At 39.1% G+C, this 21,118-nt stretch overlaps 1 protein-coding gene across 4 annotated transcripts in view; it reads right to left on the bottom strand.

Moving 5' to 3' along the window:
* CADM2 (cell adhesion molecule 2) overlaps positions 1-21,118 on the bottom strand; it is a 368,300-nt gene that overhangs the window by 86,150 nt on the left and 261,032 nt on the right. For all 4 annotated transcript variants that reach the window (XM_081199662.1, XM_081199664.1, XM_081199665.1 and 1 more), the window contains 2 exons: positions 20,498-20,635; positions 10,050-10,220 (listed from right to left, as the gene is read on the bottom strand). In XM_081199662.1, coding sequence (XP_081055788.1) covers positions 10,050-10,220; positions 20,498-20,635 — 309 coding nt within the window. The remainder of the gene's footprint in view (positions 1-10,049; positions 10,221-20,497; positions 20,636-21,118) is intronic.

The following is a 21,118-nucleotide window of genomic DNA, read 5'->3' as shown; positions in this document are numbered from 1 at the left end:
TTTCCACTAGTCCCCATTTATTTTCAGAGACTGGGGTTTTTTTCTGGAATATCACTGGAATATCACTCTCACACAATGAAGTAGAAAGGGAAATTTGTTTCTACGTTATCTCAGGTAGCACTATATCAGTGTCTCAACCTTTCAAAGAGGTTCAGCACTGCTGAGCTGGAATGGGCAACTTTACAACAACTCCTTAATAAGTTTACTCCATTCTGCTTATACCTGAGGAAGTGGAGTGAGAATTGTACCCTTCAAACCACATAGCTCCCCATCTCTCTCTGTAACATTGTTAAAATTGCTCTTTAAGCAATTCCGAAAAACTTTTCTCCCACTGGACACCCCCTATCCCTTGAATGATTCAGGTCCTCCCTAACTATACCAATTCCTCTGTCTTTTTATTTGTGCCCTTTAGCCACTGTATATCAATCACTAGAAATAATTAAAGTGCCCCTCATACAAATTTCCATTTTTGTTTTGTTAATTAGTGGCAAATGTCCTAGCAATGACTTACTTTTCAACACTCTCTCCCGAAACTAAATTTCCAGGCTTTGCTAATAAGGAAAGGCTCTATAGGAGGAGGGAAGGGAGAGGGACTGATCATTCTGCGTTTTCACGAGATCGTTTTTTTATTATTACAATGGGTGTTTGGAAGGCTAGGTCTGAACATTATCCACAAACAAAAGTGCTGAAGGCAAGGAAGTTGAGCAAGAAGTGATACAATGGGGCATAAGAACCCACAAACTCAAATATTTGAAAGGATCCACTAGCAGCTTCTCAAAAGAAACTGCAAATTGGAGAGAGTGAAGAAAGATAAAGCTTGTGGGTGGGCAGCAGTTTCCCACTCTCACCTTGCTGTATTTAATTTAATAACATTCAAGACTGAGCCACATAAAAACCCAACTCTCCAGAGTGAACCTGAATAGCTATTCAAGGAGGTTTATAATTGTTGTGGAGTTTTGGTGACCGGTTGCAGTCTGTGATAAGTCATAGAATCATAAGAATTGGAAGGGACCCTGAGAATTATCTAGTCAAACCCCCTGCAATGCAGGGATATGCAGCTGGATGGAACCTGCAACCTTGGCATTATCATCACCATGCTCTAACCAACTCAACTATCCTTGCTTCTTGTCTTTAGGATCTAGTGTCATTTCTTCTTTAAACCAGAGACCAGAGACCTAATACTCAACTATAAATGGTAAAAGCAGTGTTGACTCACAGTGCATGATCGACAATTTAGATTCATTTCCCCCCATTATGATAATAAGCCTGCCATCTAGGCTGGGTTACTCTGATTTCCCTAGGTTCTGGAGACATACCTGTTCCACTCCAACACAGTTGTGTTTGGGAGCTGCACAGGCTTCAGAGGTTAATGCATTTATGCTTCTAAAAGTATTTATTTATTCCTTCTGAGGATTTAGCATACTGAGATATGCAACAGGGCCTTCTCTGTGGCAGCACCTCTACTAAATTCTCCATCTGTGATCAACCAATGCCCACAATAGGTCTTCTGTTCTTGAAGACAGTTTCTCAGAGAAGACCATTTTTTTTTAATCGCCACATCAGGATATTTAATGTGATGAATTTCCTTTGAAAACAAAATGCAAACCATTTATCTTTTATCTAGCCATAGTTCTGCTTTCTGATGCATTGCAATCCCTTTGACAGTGGCTCAACCACACACCTTCACACTGGATGAAAAGATAAGTGAGCAAGCCCTATTCTGGAACAGAGCCATAGACTGTTTGGAGATGTGCTGAGAACTTCAATAGAGCTCTGAGAAAGATAACTAATTCGTGCACAAATATGTGATGGTGCATTCTTCCCACTTGAGTTTTGAGGGGCTTCATCTGATGGAGGGGAGATAAAAGCTGTGGCTATGTTAGAGTGTTTGGGAGAAGTTATTTAGGGAAACATCATGGACAGCTACTCTTACCTGTCTATTCACAATGTCTGTATGGAGGAGCTTCTTCCAGAGGCAATGAGATGGATGTAAATATGATTGTTGGTGCATAGGTACTCACTAACCAGAGTTAGTGTAAATTACAGTTAGCATCTACTTCAATCCATGAGTGGTATCCAACAAAGTCATTCCATTAATTGAAGGATTCTGCTTCCGCAACAGAACTTCCCCACCCTCTCCTCTCTCCCTGCACCCTTGTGCCCTCCCTAAATCTGTTCCAGAGGGTTGGGGGAACCACCAGAACAGACTGAGGCGCTACAGGGGGCAAACCCAGAGAGGAGAGGGAGGGCAAGTGCCTTTTTACAGCCAGAAGTCCCTGCACTCATGGAACTACTTCACTGGATACCTTCCCCACATTTTTAATTTTGCTTTGTGGCTGATCACACACTCTATTCTGGCTAATCAGATGTAACAACTAACTATCGTTGAAGTTCCTTAATAATATGAGAGTTCAGCTTTTATTTGCACTGAATGGTAAAAGGAAACAGTGAAAGGAAAAGGTGTGGACTTTCCAGCAATTGGAAATCACTTGGGTGTGGGTCTTTAAAAAATATAACCATGCCACACTTAACAACATCTGCAGCCAGCCTTAGAGAACAAGTGCTCCAGACTCAAGCATACTAATGCAGTGATTGCGTGTGGGTGAAGTTTTAAAGATCTTTTTAATAGCATTTCATATCCTAGAGTGCACCTGCTCTCTAATCTTGCCTTGTTGAACTCATTTTACACTATATTTATATTCCTATTTAATTTTTGTGCAGTCTATCAGCAGTTCCTTCTCTGTGTGTCACAGAGCAAATTAGTATGATTTAATCCACCATGTATCCAGTTTGGCTTCCACCACTTTATTTGAAATAGTGAACTAAAACTAATGTTATATCTCGATGACTTTATGACTTAATGACTCCTGAATATTTAAAGCTTTAATATATTTCTCTAGTGTTTTTACTATTGTTATGCCGCTGAACCACAACAATTCAAGAAGTATTCTGAAAGATTATGGGAAAAAGACTACCTGGTACTAGCTAAACCCCTACTCAGTCAGAGATTTTATACCATTTCCTGCATAACTAATTCATTTATTATCTTTTGATTTAAAAAACATAAAACGATATTTTAGTATTTTAGTATATTCATATTCTACGTGTTTATAGCACCTGTCTTCCAGATTTCTATTGATTTCTTTCCTAGCTTGGTACCTCTACAAATCACAGCCACATTTCCAAAACATCTAAATATATAGCTGTGGAAAAGAGGTGATATAGTATTCCAGGAAGACACACTGCACTCATAATTACATGGGCAAATCCAACTTGCTGGTTTTGCTCCATAAAAAAGGACACATTTGTATAAATGTACCCAGCAATTTCAAACAAGTTACTTAAAAGCACTAATCACTGCAGTCTTTTTACTTGTACATAAATATTCTCAAATCGTTACAACGTCTGCAAATATAAATATAAGGCAATCACATAGGAAATTGTTTTGGGTTTTTTTATAAATCTGACATTTCTTTAATTATTCCAGGAAACATTTTTTTTTTCATTTCTTTTAATTGCAAGCTGAATGAAGCATTTGGTATTTTGTGCCTAATAAATTATAACAAATTTAAATTTTAGGCCTATATATGTTTTTAGGGAAACAACAACAAATGGATCTACTACACCATACAGATGATTTTCTGTAGATCATAAGGGAAAAAAGATTATGGGCACGATTAAGCCAAAGTATACTAAAATCCTATTGATATCAAATATCAATAGAATTAGCTTCATTCTCCCAAATAATTTGTATATGCATAGATTTGAATGACAAATAAAGAATAAAACTTAAGATCAAGCTACTGTATTCAAATGAATAAAAAAAAGAACTAGTGAGTTCACATACTGCAATACAATGCTCATGAGATAACAACAGTCAATACTAGAAAGTGCTTTCCTTAATTCCTTACTAATAAGTTACTGTTGAACATATAACAATGTGATTTATGTTAAAAACAACAACATGACTGCAATTAGGCCTAAGCATAGATAGATGAGGACCATCAGCATACAGCCTTATTTTCCTTCCACTTTAGCTTGCTACTAACAATGGATGAATAGGGAATTCTGTCAGCTTGAATGAGATATTAGTCAGCCATTGTGAGCAGTGTAAAAGAACACTACGAAAAGGTAAATTTACCCACCTATCATCAAGCTGTAATTATTGTGCATCTACAACAGGATGCACAATTTCCAGGAATGAATGCCAATTCTTGCAGTACTACTTGAGGAATTTTGTGCATGTGTGGGAGAAGGCAATGCTTTGCCTAGGCAAAGATTTTTATTTTTATTTTTAAATAAAGCAGGTCACTAAATTTGCATTTTTATAAAATATAATTATTCTCCCATGGGTATTAGTTGGAAATCACCTGTACGTTTTTTAAAAGAGCTGATTGATTTGTCTGAATCTAGTTAAAATTAGTGCCTGGGGTTAATCTGGACTCTGCCAGACCTGCAGAACTATCAACTATAGCAAATTTCAAGCTCACAGTAGAGAAGCCATGAAGGATCAAAATGAATGAAACATAGAACTCTCTGTCATTTCGGCTTGGAACTTTCTGCTGAATTTAACTGAGTGCTATGTGAGACCTTGGCATCCTGGATAATAAGATTAGAAGGAAGCATCATGCTGTCAGCATAATGAGAAGCTACCAACATGTAGACAACTGTCATGGTACCAAAACTAATGTGAGACTATAACATGTTTTGGAAAGGCAGTTCTGGTGTGCACCCAAGTGCTCTGTGCAAAGAACTGCTGATAAACAAGAGTGCAGATCAATTATGGTAATTCATAGTCTATGTTTTATGTGACTTAACCCACTTAAGTAATGCAAGCAAAAGGTGGAAGTCCTTTCTCCAGTCTAGTTTCTGATCAATGTAAAAAGTGCAAGGAGCCTCATTTCTTCTCCCACCTCCACCAATGCCTGATGTTTATCCAACTCTTGTTTCAACTAGCTGAAAACAACAAGATCTGGCCTACTATGAACTTTATTCCAAAATGCTTAGGTGTCAGAGAACTTCGAACTTCTGTATTTCAACCAGCTGAACTTCAGGAAGTTAGAAGGAGACTCTGTCAACCTACGTCGCTTCCTCTGATTTATCACTTTGTCAATACTATGATTAGTTTATGACATTATTAAAACAAACATATATTCTATTATGTTTCTAAAAGCATAGAAATTAATATGCTTTTAAAGTGGCTTTATTCTCTGCCAATTTCTGATATCATGATCTTGCATGAATGAAGCATTGTGTCTTAAATGAAGCACTGTGCAGGGGAGTTCTGCTGCCAGCCCTGCCAGTGGGTGCCCCAGGGCACCCACCCAAAAAGCAGGCGGGTGGAAATTACTGCTGACAGTATCCCTGAAGACACCTTTGATATGTGGCAATTGGGGTGTAGGGAATGAGCCTGCACTGGAACTGTTGACTATGCCTGCTCCCAGGGATAGTATTTTTTAAAAAAATCTTCTTTGTAAACCGCTTTGAGGTTTTTTCTACAATCAAGCAGTATGAAAATAGCATGTAAAACACTTATTGTTTTACTTGGCATTATTAGGTACATATATGAGATATGCCCGTACCCTACCATTATTTGTAATCAGCTGGCAGCCCATTTCTGAAAGATTTATGGTGCTTTTGTAGGATACCAGGAGACAGATGATAGATAGATAGATAGATAGATAGATAGATAGATAGGTAGATAGATTGATAGATAGGTGATAGATAGACAAATAGACAGATAGATATATCATTACGTAATTCATTATCAATATATATTATCATTATCAATATATATTTCATTATCAGCAGGCTGTATTTGAGGATAGCCCTTCAGATAATCAATCGTATGATTTCACATTAACCCTTTGAACCCAAAAGCCTCTCAGAGGATAAAAGTTTAGTAGTAAATGAACCTGCATGGTTTTGAATTATTTTACATTTAAAATATGGAATTATTATTTTCATCCATCATTAACCTAATTGAACTCATTTAAACATGCAGATTGTGGCACTGAACTTTCATGTTTGCAGACACTCTTTACTGCTTACTGTATCTTCTAAGTTTCTTTGTTTTGAGCATTCATTAGTTTGAAAGGTTGAAATAAGATAAATTTGATTATAGTGTTTACATTATAATTCAGACAGATAATTATAATTATTTCTGAATTTGAATATTTAAAGGGAAATAGGAGAGTCGTTGTTCTTGGATACTTTTCATTTACTTTTGAAAACACTGATTTCTTTGGTCTACCACAATAAAAAATTGTAACCAGAAAAGTAAACTTCACAGGGAGTCATAATACAAAGCTCAGTATTATTGATTTTGTTTCAGTTTTCCTATTGATGCCATCTTAAGCATTGGCCCCATAAGAGATATTTATACAATTTTGAATAATTGCATTGCTTAACTTTCCTATAGCACCATGAAATCAAAGTGCTACTAGAGCTCACATGGCTATAAATGTACACTGGTTGTGATTAGATTATTGACAGTTTTATAGCACAGATGCTCTTTAATCACAATTAAGAGTTCACTTTAAGGGGCCAGGGAGCATGTAGAACTTGAATAATTCATTTTTATGTATGCTGATCTTTCAGCTTTGCAATGACCATTCCTCCACTCAAGGCAAACTGTTTTTAGTAGATTAAGCTTGTGCTGTAGCCGGTCAATTGACATGGTTCCAGCTGTTGCTAACTGAGCTTATCCAGGCTTTCTTTGTAACCACCAAATGGTTTGTGAAATTGTCACATCCTACTTTAAAATGTTCCTAGCTACTAAACTGTATGTTGTTTTTTTCTACTTTGTGGGCTTTTCTACCTTTATTAGCTGAAACCAGAGCACTATATGAATAGGTACCAAACTGAGACAGCACATCTGCAAAATAGTTTTCAAAAAAGATCAGAACTATTGATTTATGCTGAACACACTCCCTTGCATTTTGGAAGTTGCAGCTGCTAAGCAGCTCTGTCTCACACCTAGGCTATGCTCTGCATATCACTGTGCCAACTGGCCAAGCAAGAGTCTGCAGAAGCACAATAAAGGAAGCAGATCAACACATACACTAGCTGTTTTTTGTAATAGGATTTAAATCTGCTCTCACTGTCTACTACAGGATTATGGAGATAAGTAAATGCCTTTCTTTCCACAAGACCCCTTTCCGCACAACCACCCTAAGTATTTGAAGTTAATCACTCCTTAGGTCTGTTGAGAACAAAAGCACTACCTCAATCAACAGCTATTTGCACACAGCACTCCTTTTGTGCTCAGTACTTTTGCAATGACAGTGGTGGTCAAGATCAACCTTAAAGCACCAACTTCCACTTTTCATTCTGCCCCAATGGCTGGGAAGAATGAGCTTCTCCATAAGAAGTGTTTGGTTTTCATAGTCACAAGATTGGAGGAATGTTATATTACTGTGTAATATATAGGACCAGAGGAGCCATGGGGGCTTCAGTTCCCACAATAAAATCTTTAAAGGGGCTGGGCATTCCCATTCAAATGGTGTGCGCGCGCACTGTGTTATGTGTTAACACGGGTGGCACTGTGGTCTAAAGAAGTCGGCGGTTCAAATCCATGTAATGGGATGAGCTCCCGTTGCTCTGTCCCAGCTTCTGTCAACATAGCATTTTGAAATAGGTACTGCTGCGACATGGGAGGCGTTGTGGGTAAAACCTCAGTGCCTAGGACTTGCCAATCGTATGGTCGGCGGTTCGAATCCCCGCAGCGGAGTGAGCTCCCGTCGTTCGGTCCCAGCTCCTGCCCACCTAGCAGTTCGAAAGCACTCTTAAGTGCAAGTAGATAAATAGGTACCACTTTATAGCGGGAAGGTAAACGGCGTTTCCGTGTGCTACGCTGGTGCAGGCTCGCCAGCTGCAGCTTCGTCAAGCTGGCCACGTGACCCGGAAGTGTCCTCGGACGGCGCTGGCTCACGGCCTCTAGAGCGAGATGAGCACGCAACCCTAGAGTTGGGCACGACTGGCCCGTACGGGCAGGGGTACCTTTACCTTACCGCTGCGACGGGAAGGTAAACGGTGTTTCCGTGCACTCTGGTTTCCATGACGGTGTTCCGTTGCACCAGAAGCGGTTTAGTTATGCTGTCCACATGACCCAGAAAGCTGTCTGTGGACAAACGTTGGCTCCCTCGGCCTGAAGCAAGATGAGTGCTACAACCCCCTAGTCGCCTTTGACTGGACTTTACCATCCAGGGGTCCTTTACCCTTTCTCCCTCTTTTATGTGTTTGATTATGTGGGGCAGGGCTTACCTGGGCACCCACAATATTTTATTCAAGTTGGCACTCCTACATAGGATGGTCCAAGTAAAATGGTCCTCATTTGCCAAGTGGTAGGGTGAATCAAGTGCATTTGTATGTTAATATGGTCTCCTGTATAGTGGCTTACCAAGTCATTTCCCTTCTTTGGGATGGATATGTATGTGGCAGAAACAATAGGCATCAATTACAGCCATGGATATAAGCTGCATTTCAAAAAAGGCATTTGAGACTGTGTGGATTTTTAAATTTTTATCTTAGGCACTTTTCAACAAATTCCAAAGACATTAGCATTAATGTAAAAACAAATTTAGAGCAGGCTTCCAAACTTGCTGTGACAAGGCTTTCTTTCTTCTGCTAAATATCCCTGAACCAGTGAACAGTCATTTGTGGAGCAAACAATGAGAATTCTGGCATTTGTTAACGCAAAGGAATTGGTGATGTTATAGATCAATATTATTCTTTGAGACATTGTTTTAAATATATTGACCATGTCTGGTGTCCTTTACTTCTGTATCCACGATATCCTTTACTTCTGCACCTACAATATCATGTCAAATTGCTTTGTGACTAAACAGAGGTGAAGAGAGGTCTAGGAATGCTGGGAAAATAGGAAGTTGTCTTTAGTATTATACTAGTAGCTCCCAAAAGAACTATCTAATAGTGGTGCTATTTTGACAAAAGTAGCTCACTGAAGTTCTTCAGTGATTTTTATTTAAATGTGAAATAATACAATGACTACTAGTTCTGAGAAGAAATGTCCCAATAATTTAAACTGTGCTGGCCAATGTGGTGCCCTCCATATATTGTTGGATCCCAATTCCTCTCAGCCTCAACCAGTAGGGTCAATGGTCAGGGATGGTGGCAGTTGTGGCCCAATAATAGTAGTTTTAACAATAGGATTTACAAGAACATGAGCCAAACGTTTATACAAACCTTTGAGTGAACAGGGTGATTACCTATATTTCCACAGTGCCTGACAATCGGTCATGCTAGTTGGGACTGATGTGAGTCTCAGTCTAACAACATGTAGAGGGTCACAGGTTAACCAGCCTTGATTTACAGCATTAGGCAAGTATTACAGCTTGTAGGATTAATGTAATGATGTGCATCTCTGTGTGTGTACACATACACATTTATACAAACACACACCACAAGGTGCTTGAAATATGAGAAGAAAATACTAATAAAAATGACAAAGTTTTCTCTCTTAGGCACCGTTCTTTTCTGAGCAATACTGTAGCAAGGTATTTTGGGCTACAGAATCTTGCAAACAGATCAGTATACCCCCAAAATATTATTTTTTTATTTCTAATAAATAGTAACAAATAAGCTGCTTTTCTAAACTATAGGCATGATGTTGAAAACCAATCATAATAACTAGCCGTCCTATTCAACTTGTTATGAAAAACCACCATTTCATAGCCCATACTAGGAAGTCTCCAGTAAACATTCTGAACAAGAACTATATTCAGTGTTCATATGGGAAAGATATACATGTTGAACCTGAATATGTATTGTAGACATGGTCTCAGTATTAATGCCATCAAGAAACCCTATTTTGGCATAGATTATTGCCAAAATTCAATTTAGTGATTAAGAATCCTGCTGGATACCAATCCAGGCCTACTAATCTGCAACAATGTTAGGTTTATTAAAAATGGGAAGAATTTACTAATGAAAAATTCAAATAATTAATCAAACCTCCCTTTGGAACCGAAGCAATATTTATTTTATGCATACACTACAAACATCAAAGGCATAAATATTTTACTTACAATGTATTTCTAGAACTTGCATTGCTATCTGGGGTGTAGAGTTCAAAGATTCGTGATCTACTCTGCAACTTACGACTGCGCCATCATCACTGCGATCTGCTTTGAAATTCATTGTGCTGCTGACAGTAAACGTTTTCCGATTTGCATCCTCTTCTTTTAAATATTTAACATCTGCAAAAATAAAGTTTGCTCTAGTTTAGCACCATGGTTTGGTATAATAAAGGGGGAAAGAAGACTACAATACATGAAACCATTTTAAATAGCAAATGATAAATGCACCTATCATCATGTTTGCTCACTCTTTGAAAGCAAACAAAGTTCTATTTCCAGACATTCCATTATTTGTCTTACAAAACTACCAATGCTGTCATTCCCAAATGTACACAGACACAGATGGGAAAAGCAATTTCAATATCAACCAAAAGGCAGAACTGTCAGAATAGGATTCTACTCCTCATTATCTCTGATATAACTAGATTACAATCCAAATAGTCTTCCCCTGAAGCCCATTAAAGAAACATAATATCTCTTCCCCCACCTTTAAATCACCTGATTAGGCTTTTTTATTCATTCTTTTCTGAAAGCTTAGTCCAAAAAACAATAGTTTAAAGAGAAATCAAAGGTAAGTGTCTAAAATATGTTTCTAAAATATAAGTTTGCTAAACAAAATGCTGACAATTATTTGCTTCATCTTTGTTACTAAAAGGTTTTGCAAAACAGATGGTAAAGTGAGGAATAATTAATATTCATTTTTTTCTTCGGTTCAGTTTTGTTTAGTGTTGACATAACTGCCCTCCATGCAAAAAGACCTCAAACCCTTCCATAACATGCTTTGCAGGCCATGAAAGAAGGGAGTAGGGGTGAATTTTGAGGGCAAGTGCATAAAACTCTGGCAAATAAATAGGGCAACCAATTGCCCAGCAGGCTGGGCAGATCACCAATTGAAGCCTCAAAAATTGATAGGCCTCCATAGTATGAAAAAGAAGAGGTCTCCAGTATCTACAGGCATCCTGTCTTCATGTTGATAAATCAAGAAAAAAAATGTACCAGTACTTAACTTTTCTAAAGGGATCGATCACCTCACAGTTTAAACCAGCCCACCAAAATCAGCAGTGTGAGCTTTTCAGACTATGAACTTGGAGTGTGAAGCAAACCATGTCCTTCTTGCTTCTTCAAGAGTGCAGGTGGATTCTCATTTCCCCTCTTGCAATATGAAGCTGGAGGCCAGGGTGCTTTGAAACACAGCCGTTCCACAGCTGGTCAGCACAGAACACTTTAATAATCAGTATTTCCCCACTTTATCAGGGAGTCAATCCAAAAGGAAAGAGCAAATCATGAGAAAGGTTATCTCTGGTAGAAACACTGTAGATATTAAGGCAGTTTGACTGAAATTGTTTTTATAGTTGTCAAAGAAAGTCATCAAGGTGTTCTGCAGTCACTGAAATGCCATGGGCACTGCAACAACACATATCTGTAGAAGAGTTTGCATATGATATCCCGCTTTATCACTACCCGAAGGAGTCTCAAAGCGGCTAACATTCTCCTTTCCCTTCCTCCCCCACAACAAACACTCTGTGAGGTGAGTGGGGCTGAGAGACTTCAGAGAAGTGTGACTAGCCCAAGGTCACCCAGCAGCTGCATGCGGAGGAGCGGAGACGTGAACCCGGTTCACCAGATTACGAGTCTATCGCTCTTAACCACTACACCACACTGGCTCTCTAGTATTCTTAACTTAATTTTGGATATAAGTTTATATCACTCCCCCTCTGCCCAATTTGATCTTAGCACTCAATGACCTTTCAGCTATTTATCAAATTACTTGGTGCCTCTTGGATTTGGGTCATGCTCTTTATTCCAACAAAATGTCCAGCTGCAAAAAGCACAAAACATAGATGCAAAACAGACATACATCCTGAATGAGTGGCGTGTTGTAGCCATAGGAGCTTTGGAGCCTTGCTGCCCCCAAGGTATTCTCCTTCACTTCAGTGGATTCACCTCATCTCATATACTGAACAATATACCTGCTGGCTCAACTGAAATGAATGAGGCAGCGGCTGCATACTAGCATATCGCTGCATTTGCAATACAACACCAGGGTGATAATGTATTTTGCAAGATGCAAAGGGAATACTTTATTCTCTATACAACTGATTTTTTCCTCTTCTGCTTAAGCAATGTTGGTTTATTCCATCAAATAGCATTGTTTTGTCACAATGAAGGTCTCTAAAATGAGCTTAAGGAAATTCCTATTGAAATTGCATGTCCCCTCTGTGGTTTCATTTTTATAAATTTTGCTAGGTCCCATTAGAGGAAGATGGGATCATTGAAAAGTCAGTGTTAACAATCTTGCAATGTGCATGGCATACTGGACTCATGTGGGGAATGGTCAACCTTGGAGGAGATAGCAGAAGAGAGAGCAGAGAGAGATGGTGGTTATAGACTAATCCTATGCGTGTGTACTTAGAACAGGGGTTAGCAAGGTTTATCTTGCCTGGGCCTGATCGGTCCCGTGGAGATCCCTCCAAGGGCCGGAACACGCCCGCCCATGATTTTCGGCATCTGCGTCTGTGCAGATGTGATTTTGGGTGTCTGCGCATGCACAGATGCAATTTTCAGCACTGCAGAAGCGAGTCCCTGCGCCGCACTGTGCCAGTTTAGCACCGCGCGTGAGCGGGCACCTCAGTTCAGGGGCGGCTCGTGGGCTGGTCAAACGACCTTCACAGAACGCTTCTGGCCCATGGGCCTTAGGTTGCTGAGCCCTGACTTAGAATAAGTTCCATATAAGGCCAAACCAGATGTGATGCTAAATTTATGAATTCAGTTAGCATGCACATTTTTTAAAATGTAAATGGCAGCAACAGGGGAGCCAGAGTAGCAATAGGATTGCAGGATATGGGTAGATAGAGTTTAACCCTTCCCCCTTTAATAAAACCTCTCCCATTCGCACCAATGGGCAGCCTATTCAGTATGTGAATAGCAGCTGGTGGGGGGGGGGGTTTCACTGAGACAACAGCAGATGGCTGCTGCTTGATCTCCTTTGTTCTTTTTTTGTTTTGTTTCCTAAGAAAAAGTGTGTTTTAAATTCATTCATGCAATTAATGTAGCATCATTCCCACAGGGCAATTCTCTGCGAATTTAGGAAGTAATATCACTATGCTTTTGGCTTCTTCTTTTTTTTAAAAAAAAAAGACAAGAAAAAGAAAACACCTGTCATCATGTAAACCTTCCAGTTACTGTATTTCAACTAACTCAGCTTCCTAAAAGCAACTGAAAATGCCTATACATATTTTGGGGGACCAATAAAACATTAACTGTTATTCTGTACTACAGCTTCAGGCACACACTTCAGCACAAATGCTTAGTACTGGATATTAGAAACTTCTTTTAAGTGTGGGACTTGGAACTCTTCCTCATGTATTTCACTGAAATTAAGTCAGAAGTGCATGAGACGTACCCCCTAACTCATGGGTAGGCAAACTAAGGCCCGGGGGGCCGGATCTGGCCCAATCACCTTCTAAATCCGGACGGTCCGGGAATCAGCCTGTTTTTACATTAGTAGAATGTGCCCTTTTATTTAAAATGCATCTCTGGGTTATTTGTGGGGCCTGCCTGGTGTTTTTACATGAGTAGAATGTGTCCTTTTATTTAAAATGCATCTCTGGGTTATTTGTGGGGCATAGGAATTTGTTCATCCCCCCAAAAAAAAATATAGTCCGGCCCCCCACAAGGTCTGAGGGACAGTGGACCGGCCCTCTGCTGAACCTCTCATAATCTCTCTCTCTCTCTCTCTCTCTCTCTCTCTCTCTCTCTCTCTCTCACACACACACACACACACACACACATGACCTATTTATGTGATGCTGACACAACCCGTGCACTTACACTAGGCAATATAATGAAAGAACATCCCTCTCTCTCTTTCCTCTCTTTTCCCCCATTGTATTTTTCTCCACTTATTTGTCTTTGCAACACAAGAAAATATTTAATAGAAACTAATTAAAAAAAGTACAGTGGTTCCTCTGGTTAAGTACTTAATTCATTCCAGAGGTCTGTTCTTAACCTGAAATTGTTCTTAACCTGAAGCACCACTTCAGCTAATGGGGCCTCCTGCTGCCGCACCGCTGGAGCCCAATTTCTGTTCTTATCCTGAAGCAAAGTTCTTAACCTGAAGCACTATTTCTGGGTTAGCAGAGTCTGTAACCTGAAGCGTCTGTAACCTGAAGCGTATGTAACCCGAAGTACCACTGTACATGGGATGTGAAGATGTACAAACGTTTTACATTTGAAGATACGTTGGACATGTTTTCATCAATTAATTTACAATCTACAATATGCCTATGCTGACCAAACAGAAGATCAAAGTGAAAAATGTTTTTATTCATTATTATTTTTTACCTCTCTCTTGCCCAAACGTATATTTGGTTCTATGGCAAAACAATACAGATGGCAGAATGCTAATCTTTCCCTGCAGAGGCAGATACAGCAATGTCATTGGCATTAGCACACCAGAAGCCTGTAACAATATATTATGTAGAACTCTTGAGTGACAAGCATATCATAAACCAAGAGGGAGCCCCACTGCAAAAGGCAGCTGCAATGTACTCCACTTATCAAACAATATGCTGGGAAATTGGCTGTGACCTATCTGTACTGTACATTGACAAGTGTTGTGAACCTATCTTCTGCAAGGTATCTGCATAGGTGGAAAATGTGTAGTATTCTGAGAGGAAAGTGATCCCTGGGAAGCAGAAGGAATGACTTATTGAGTTAATGTTCTGTAAGATGACAACACCCTGGGAACAGAGCTGTAGTCTACAATATCTTATAAGTGACTAAATTAAATGTGAGCATTACTACAACACAGGTGGGAATGGCAAAGGAACAAAAAGCCATTTCCACATATTTAGCTCATTATAGCACATGTATCAGAGATGTAACTCCTGTGGCATAAGTCGTATAACCTGTTAAAATGAATTAACAAGTACGGTCTGTGGTCAACAGCAGTGTGGGCTCAATCTTTCCATTCTAAGCACCATTTACTAGCTTACTCCTTTCTTACAGCACATTATCTTTTTTTTCTGCTTATAAGAAATGATGCAAGGAAATGAAATGAAAAGGTGGAAATTTTAACATAAGGTCATGACAAAAACGATGTTGTCTTCTAGAAGTTAAAGGGCAGATCAGTTCAAACTATAAGAAGCCACTGTAAATTATGCTGGGATAAACTATGCTGGTGTAATTTACCCTTATTCCAGATTCTGTTCAGGAGCAGGGCTATGGTTGGCTGAGCTGGCCAGAGCCTGGCAGAGGGAAAACAAGCCTTTAAAATAGAATTTAGCTTACACAACCCTTTTTGCCAGCATAACTTTTACTGGGTTGCTAGGTCAAGTGACTTAGCTGGAAGGGGTTTGGAATAAGGGCAAATTTTATTTATTAATCTCATCCTCCCATCCTATTAGTCCCATCAGTTCTATGAGGATAGAGGTTCTAAGGAAGAAGAGTTGATGAACAAACAAAAAAACCCCATGATGTGATCTATGTCTTTCCAACGTACAATCTGTAACATGTCCCATGGTATAAACTGTAAGATTGGCAAACTATTGATTCTGGATGGGGCTGTACACCTTCTGAAGGTGCAGGTGCTTGGAAGTACTCCTAGATACATCTTTGTCACTTGAGGCTAAAGTCTCCTCTGTGACTAGGGGTATCTTTTACCAACTTTGTTTAGTTTACCAGCTACAGCTGTTGCTGGACAGGGATAGCCTGACCATCATACTCCATGCATTGGTAGCCTTGTAGCTGGATTACTGAAACATGCTCTGTGTGCCCTTGGGCCTGGTTTGTGCCAGGTGGTGCAGAATGCAGTGGACAGACTGCTGGTGTGGGTAGATTGCAATAGCATGTGACACCACAGTTAAAACACCAGCTTTGGCTGCCCATCTACTACTTAGCTAGATTCAAGCCCTTAAAATTTTAGGACTAATTGAAGGTTTGACTAAACACTTATATCCCAGCTCAATCACTGAGATAATCTACAGGCATGTCATCAGTTGTCCCTTGAATTGGCAAAGCTCACTTGATAGCAACACAGAATAGAACCTTTTGTGTCATTGACCCAGTCCTATGAAATGCTAATAGAGACTCAGAAAACTTTTCTGCACCACCAGGCTGTCATCTGGCCCTTATTATATTACCATGCCATCCACTACTGTTCAATGAAAGTCTAATCTGAATTAATATCCAATATGTGATTCCCAAGTGGGCAATATTCAGAGTAAAAATGGAAGGGAAGCCATTGTGAAAGTCAGGGGGATAGAAAACAATGCATACCAAGAGATGGCATATCCATCCCTACATTGAAAGAGAAATTTGTGATGGTCTCTAATGTGTAGGGGCTGGACATATTAGGAATGAGATGGGCATTATTTAGCCATCTTTGCATGAACAGACGCTGGTGGCCTCAAAAAAATAGTGCCATAGCGATATATCTGGTTTCCTATGATTTGAGAATTGAGATTTTGCCCTCTTGTAGATCGTTTTTACTACAAAAAGGCTCCAGTAGAAAGGTAAAATTTTGGTTGCGGAGCCAAATTCTCTCTGCCCTGATTGAGTGGAGTAGAGCATGTGTAGACATAATTTAGCTCAATATCAACATTGTGGCACTTTCTGATGGCTGATACTTTGTGAGTGATAAACTATCCTGTCTGACCAGATTACAGGGATGTAATAGCAGAGAAGAAGGAAAGTTTTTACTTATCCAAATTATCTCATCAGTATCTAGAAATGTGAAACACAAGACTAAAGTAAACAAACATATCAGACTGTTAATTATGTATCCATTTATCTGGAAGTAAGCCCCGTTGAACTAACTTGTATAGAACTGCACTGTCAGGGTTCCCAGCATGAAGTGACCAGCCATTTTAAAGAATTAGACAGTAGTAAAAATAGAATTGAGTGTCCTGTCTAAGTTATCTTAATGAGCTAGCAGCTAGATGTTTTCAAATGAGCCTACAGTTGTATCAAGGCAGCGGGAGGTCCAAGAGAAAGAGTTCATTGAAGATTGCTATTCTTCCTTCTAAAGTGATTGTTTCCTTGTGTCTGCAAGACTCCCCGCTCCCCTGAATTTTTTTTGCAGCTAAGTAGACATTGATAGAGTAGTATTTCCTGAATTGTTCTCATGTTTGTTAGCGTGCTAATTCAGAGCCCAGCATGAATGTTGCTCATTTGAAAAAAGCTCAGCTGAGTATTGTTTCTGCTATAAGAGGGAGCAAGTAGCTTTGAGTTTTGCTTTCTTGCCTTAAAAATGAGCTCTCTTACCACTGCGCTAGGCCAGGGTATTTCTTACCATACTTTCTAATTCAAAATGCTGGCCAGGTTTCTGGATGTCATATTTAGTTGCTTGTTTAAAGTACTAACTGACTTACTACTCCCACGGTGCCAGGCTATTACAAATCCTTCCACATCTTTGCAACAGGCTTAAGCATGCAATGCCTGAAACAGTAAAGGCATAACTCACCCCCCTTCCCTCTGATCTATTATTATATTCAGAACACTTATCTGCAGCTGGGAATATGTGATTTTTTTTCACCCAACAGCTAGAATCAGGGAAATTACTTGCATCTCCACCCTTGTATGAACTATGGTGTGAAAGCTAATGTTCAGTTCAACCTGGTTTATTAACTAAGAATGGCAAGAATTGCTTGGAACGTCCCCCAGCTATGATGCAGGACAATGCGTATTTTCTGTATGCATATTATGGCCATGGGAATTCAGATACATTTTAATTCTGACAAAATTAATATTTCTCTATCCATTACTATCTTTTGATTTTGATTTAGAAATATTGCATGGCACAAAATGTTACAGAGGTGGGGAGAATGAGGAAATTTTCTTGAGCAGTAGCCATAGTCTTTCCCCCCTCTTTCTAAATATGCTAGTATTTGTTGTATTATACATTACTCAGTGTTGGTGGATATTAAATAAAGATTAATGGTTTAGCTGATTACTTCTGCAATGTTGCTTGGAGAAGCTTCATGGCCAACTAATGCCATACAGTTTTGACACTCACAGATTCTAATGGAATATTTTAAGGAAAGAGCTAGATTGAGATGTTATTGCAAAAGAGGTGTTAAAAATTATAGCAGCAATGTAACATGATCGCTTGTGTTTCTGGAATTGACACAAAGAGAAAGAAATTGCAAAGCAGAGAGAAAATCAAGATTACATTTAAAACACTTTATATGGTTGTTGTTTCTCAGAGGAAATGTTAACAGTGTAACCATTTTAAACTGTAGTTTGTAAAAATGTTGAGTATTCAACATATTTTGTCTTGCAACATGTGCCTCAATCACTCATTCATATCCTTCAATAGGTTAATATATTGGGAATGTAATGTATATAATAAGATCTGTCCATGGTGCCTGTTAAAATATCAGCACTCTTCTAACAGGCAATGCATTATTATACATATATATTATTATATACCCAATTATCTTATCCTGATATTGTAGTTTTGAACTCTCATTCAGGAATGCTAACAATTTGATAAGCTCTCAAGGCAGATACATCAACAATAGAGCCATGATAAATCTCATCCAACATTTCTTCTGAAGCCTTTGTATACTCGTGGCATCTTCTTTCCATGTTAGTTTTCCAGGTGTTTGTTTTAACAAATAAGCACAAAAAGTACAGCAGTGAGGTCTGCTTTCTGAAAATGCTAACTGTGAAATGGCCTTTATGTGCGAGAAGACACACAATAAGCTTTGTGTGGGAAATGGGCCTTTCTGTGATGATGTCCAGACTATGGAACTCCCTTATTCCAGAGGTTCATTTGACCTTGACCTTCATTTAATGAAGACATTTTTACTGTTAGGAGATTTCTTTGTTTTTGGTCTACCATACTGAGGTGTTTTAATGCTATTCTAATGAACTGATCAAGAAGTTTTTGTCTGCTAAATTTGCCGCTGCATGAGTGCTGTTTTGCTTTCCTATTTTATTGCTTTTATGACTTTCTTTTGTAGTTTTTTTTTAAATGAAGAATCCTCACAGACACTGACTCACTTACTAAGTGCCCAGACAGCAGACAATGTGATCCAGTGTGCACTGGGAACAGAAAACAACCAGAGAATAGGCAAGAGGTAGCAGAAGGGATTGCTTTGTGAGTTTTCAGTGTGTATAAAGTAGCAGCAATTTTCCTTATGATCTCCCATGCCCATTTTTCTTTCTTTTGTTTATCCTGTCTCCTCTTTCTCCCTTTTTTGCCTCCTTCCCTTTCCTGCTTACTTCAAGTCTTTCCCCTTTCCTACCTTTATTTTTTTTCTCTGCCCCCTAGGTAGCTAGAGTGAGGTCACAGAGTATGAAGGGAAGTATGTGTATGTAAAAGAGGTGTGGATGGGATTTGAACTCTTAGACTCACCATTTTGCTCTCTGTGAAAGGGTTTTTGTGAATTGCTTTGATACCATGCATGGATTCTGCTTCTTGGGTTAATGGACTCCGAGCGTCACTATTCTGCTTTTGGTGAAATTGACTTATAAAGCTTGCTGTAGCGGCAGAGTTAATGACTAGTCATTTCTATGCCTGGTGCAGGTTCCAAAATTTTGTGGCTTGTCCATACTTGAGAAAACTACTGAATATCTGCTCAGTAATTCTATTGCATTCTGTAAGCATGTTTTGTACCTTTACAAGGCAGGAGGATGGGGACAAAAAAAGGGAGCTGGTTCCGCCTACCATTTGGCAGTTGCCCTATCCTGCACTCCACTAAACCCAATGGGACCAGCTAATTCTAATGGGAAGATATGTGATTTAATCTGCCCGGAAGAAATGAAAAGGGATGTAGTGATTGCTCCACCCAGCCAGAGTAAAGAAGCAGCTACATAGGCCAAGGACATAAAACTGTGGTGGTGGAAAAACAGAGACATATATGGAGTGAAGGAGTGACCCGACACATTTCTATCCAACCTGTGTACTTGGTATTTGTGAATGTTGGCTATCAGGTACATGCATTATTTTCATCACTGTGTGGAATTACTGTGGGAGAATTGTGCTGCAACCCCTAGGCAGGTGTGGGAAAGAAGACACTGATACATAGAGCCTTGGCTCTTTTCACCAACAAAGGAATCAGAAGGTGGTTAACTCATCTTCATCAGAGAGTTTTCAGCAAAAGCTAGGTGGTCACCCATCAGAGGTAGTGCAGTAGCAGGTTTCTTCCTCTGCAGGAATGAACTAGATGAACTTTGAGATGCCTTCTGTCTCAATGATTTTATGAACTGGGTTACCCACTCATAGCAGCATGAGAAATACTTAGCATTTGCTTAGAAAATTCATTTGATTACTCTTTGATTATCTACCAGGAATGGAACGGTAACAGTTTTGCAAATCAAATCCACTTCTTTGCATGTTTAATTAACAATTGTTTCTTATAAATGAAATATGCAATTCTGAACAATACCTTTCACCTCTTTGTCATTCTTGAACCATCTGATATCTGCAGCTGGCTTGCTACCAGAAGTTTTGCATGTAAGCTCCATCCTGTCACCTTCCATAACCGGTGAAATAAATCCACTAATTTGAGGAACCTCTGGAACACCTAGAAAAAAGCATAAAGAGGATTTATAATGTTGATACCATACGAGTTGTTTTAAATGCTTTTAACAGTGCAGAGAGGTAAAATGGCATTACTGATTAGTACAATTTCTACTGGTACAGACATTTATTTCAGCAATATCACGTTTAGTGACACTAATCTATAATCTATCATTTTTAAAATCCAAGGCACTACATATCCAACATAAGAGTTGCATAAATTTCTCCCCAAATAAACAAGCATTCTGAATCTTTGAACAATTTTCCAGACTTCCTTTTTCAGTTTCAAAACAAGCATATCATGTTGAGAAGTAAAAGCCAAGAACCCCAGAGTTGTCCACGACTAGACCTAACGGTCAGGGGTCCCTTCACCCTTTATCTATAGTATGAACTAAGCTAATATCTGAAAGCTTTGCAGTATGATTTGAGCTAGCAATACGAAAGAAAAGAGGCCATACAAAAGTTATACTTACTCCAGTCTAATTAG

This window comes from Podarcis bocagei (assembly GCF_964188305.1).
Source record: "Podarcis bocagei genome assembly, chromosome: 6".
Classification (NCBI taxonomy): Eukaryota; Metazoa; Chordata; class Lepidosauria; order Squamata; family Lacertidae; genus Podarcis; species Podarcis bocagei.
This window is presented reverse-complemented; position numbering and strand designations above follow the sequence as displayed.